Below are 2,347 nucleotides of genomic sequence, written 5' to 3'. Positions count from 1 at the left end.
TAATTGACTCGCACATGTGAGATACCTGCCTATTTACGTGGGCGGTGATGCTGTACACATAAATTGAGGATAGTAAAGAAATGAACAAGTCTTTTTCTTTTCACTTCTTCCTGCACACTACACTTTTTAAATATAATTACTATTTCCATCTTTTTTGTTGTTGTTGTTCTCGTCTTGATGCCTGTTTTTTAAGCGCCTCATTCATGGCCAATCCCTCCACTGTGGGTATGCGCTAGAATTATTCCGGACAGCAACAGCAACTAGCCTCTCCTTTGCAACGTTGCATGCGATGATGATGATAATGACCTCATACCACGGCGCATGGGCTTATAAAGGTGGATTAGCCTCCCGAGTGACGCAGGAAGCAAATTAATTGCGTACGCATTTGAAGCTCAATAAACGAAACGAACAAGAGGAGAAAAACAAGCGAGTATGTGCGCCCCTTCAGGCGGCAGTTGCCAACCTGCTCTTGTCCTTCATTATGCCCGGTTGAGTCTAAGTTACGTATCCTCAATGATAAAAAGACGGGAAACCAATTCTCCATCCGTACAAGATGATTTATTGTTAAGTCCCAAAGCAACACATGGAATTCGCGCGACGACGTCGAAGCGAAGAGCCTCGCGGAACAATTACGATGCGCTAACTCAAGTTTGCAAATTGCTCGCGCACTCGTGGAGAGCATTTGAGGCACTTTGTCAAGCGTAAACGTAACGACGGATCAGTTGAGACTCCTAACCGCCCCCATGAAAAGCGCCTGCATGCTCACTTTGTCCCAAATGAAGAACGCGAACGGGTGCTCGACGCGGAGCGCAATGGGAGGCAGACGTCGAACGCTTGTTGTCTTCCACCTCAAACTGACCGACGTGACGGCAGCAGCCACAGTGCCTTCCTCGCCAACTTCGACCATGGCCTTGTGCTTGACGTCGGACACCGCCAGGTCGTTCCTGCCGCTGATGCCCGAGAAGTCCGCACGGCCGCCAAAGGCGCTTTCGAGCCCCAGCCGTCGGAGCGGCTTCACGAGGTCGTAGTCGGTACGCAGCTCGAACTTGGGCAGCCACAGCTGGACGTCTCCCCGCGTCAGGCGAGTCGCGATCTTATCCACCAGGCCGGCTGTCAGGCGGGCTTCGACCGTCGGCAGCCCGGTCCTGCTCTTCGGAAGCACGATGATCATGCTGAACCTGTCTCCCGCGTAAGGGACTTCCAAGGCCCTCGCCTCCAGTTCGTCCACCACGGCGTAGCCGAATCGCCGACGAATCGACATGGTGGCCACTTTCACCTCGTCTCGACCGTGGTTGTAGAAAGGTAGCGGCTTGGTGTCCCGCGCTTGGAACTTGGTCACCCACGTCCCTTTGAAGTAGACGGCGTTGATGAGAAACGCGGCGGTGTTCATCGGCAGAGCCTCGTCCAGGAGCTTCGGGATCTTTCCCTCGGTCTTCGCTTTCACCCATTCGTTAATTTCGGCCGTCGCTCTAGAACCATCCCGAACGAAGTCCACCGACCTCACCTCTGCTTGGAAGTACTTGACCACGTCATTTCTGTACTGGTCCAGGATCTCGAAGTCCTTCTGGATGAGTACCGTGTTGGCTATGTCCAGCGTGGCGTTCGCGGGCTTCGTCTCGAGGAGCGACTTGTACGCCGTTAGCACGGCATCCCGGTCGACTAGCCCGGCGTTCGCAAGTCCCAGTACGGAAGACAACTCCTCGAGTGTACCGCCCCCAGCTCCGGCGTACAGCATTCCCAAGGCGATGCTGACACTCGCGGGCGAAAAGAAAACGTTCTGGTCCACAGTCTTCGAACAGAGTTCCTTGAAGAGCGCAACGCCGAATCCGTTGTTGGCCCGAGCGTGCCGAAGTTCGGCATCTTGCGCGCAGGTTGGAGCTAGGAATGCTCCGCACAGCAGGACTGCGGCAACGACTGAGGCCATCATTGAAAGCGCTTGTGCTTTCGAGTGATGCGACGTTTATAAGCAAGCGCGGACTTTCGCATTGTTTCCTTATCGTTGCCCGCGACAAACATCACCTGAGGACACTCCCCGAGTGAGCATACGGGATGCCTCGTGATTTCCGTTATCGCCTTGTCCGGGGTCCTCGGGTTTTTACGGGTAGTTGTTCATTCATAGCACCGTCAAAAAAAGAAACTGATTACTTTCTGCACGGTTGCGGAATAGAACTGAGTGTTTCCCACGAATTACTCCCACAATGTCGTCGCCTGGCGCAATTGGAGAGCCCGTGTTTCGAAGTCATGACAGGACGAATACTTGGTCGACTACACTTCAATCCACATGTTATTTCAATGCAGCGTGTTGTAAATTATATTTTAAAAAAACAAATCTCTCAAGGTTTGCATC

General features: G+C 52.9%; 1 protein-coding gene across 1 annotated transcript; it reads right to left on the bottom strand.

Annotated features, from left to right (window-relative positions):
- Nucleotides 1-536: 536 nt before the first annotated feature.
- Nucleotides 537-1,954, bottom strand: LOC142557375 (iripin-3-like). The gene has a single exon (XM_075669169.1). The coding sequence runs from the start codon at nucleotides 1,925-1,927 to the stop codon at nucleotides 719-721; it is 1,209 nt and encodes a 402-aa protein (XP_075525284.1). The 5' UTR covers nucleotides 1,928-1,954; the 3' UTR covers nucleotides 537-718.
- Nucleotides 1,955-2,347: the final 393 nt, after the last annotated feature.

Source organism: Dermacentor variabilis, chromosome 9, assembly GCF_050947875.1.
Source record: "Dermacentor variabilis isolate Ectoservices chromosome 9, ASM5094787v1, whole genome shotgun sequence".
Classification (NCBI taxonomy): Eukaryota; Metazoa; Arthropoda; class Arachnida; order Ixodida; family Ixodidae; genus Dermacentor; species Dermacentor variabilis.
This window is presented reverse-complemented; position numbering and strand designations above follow the sequence as displayed.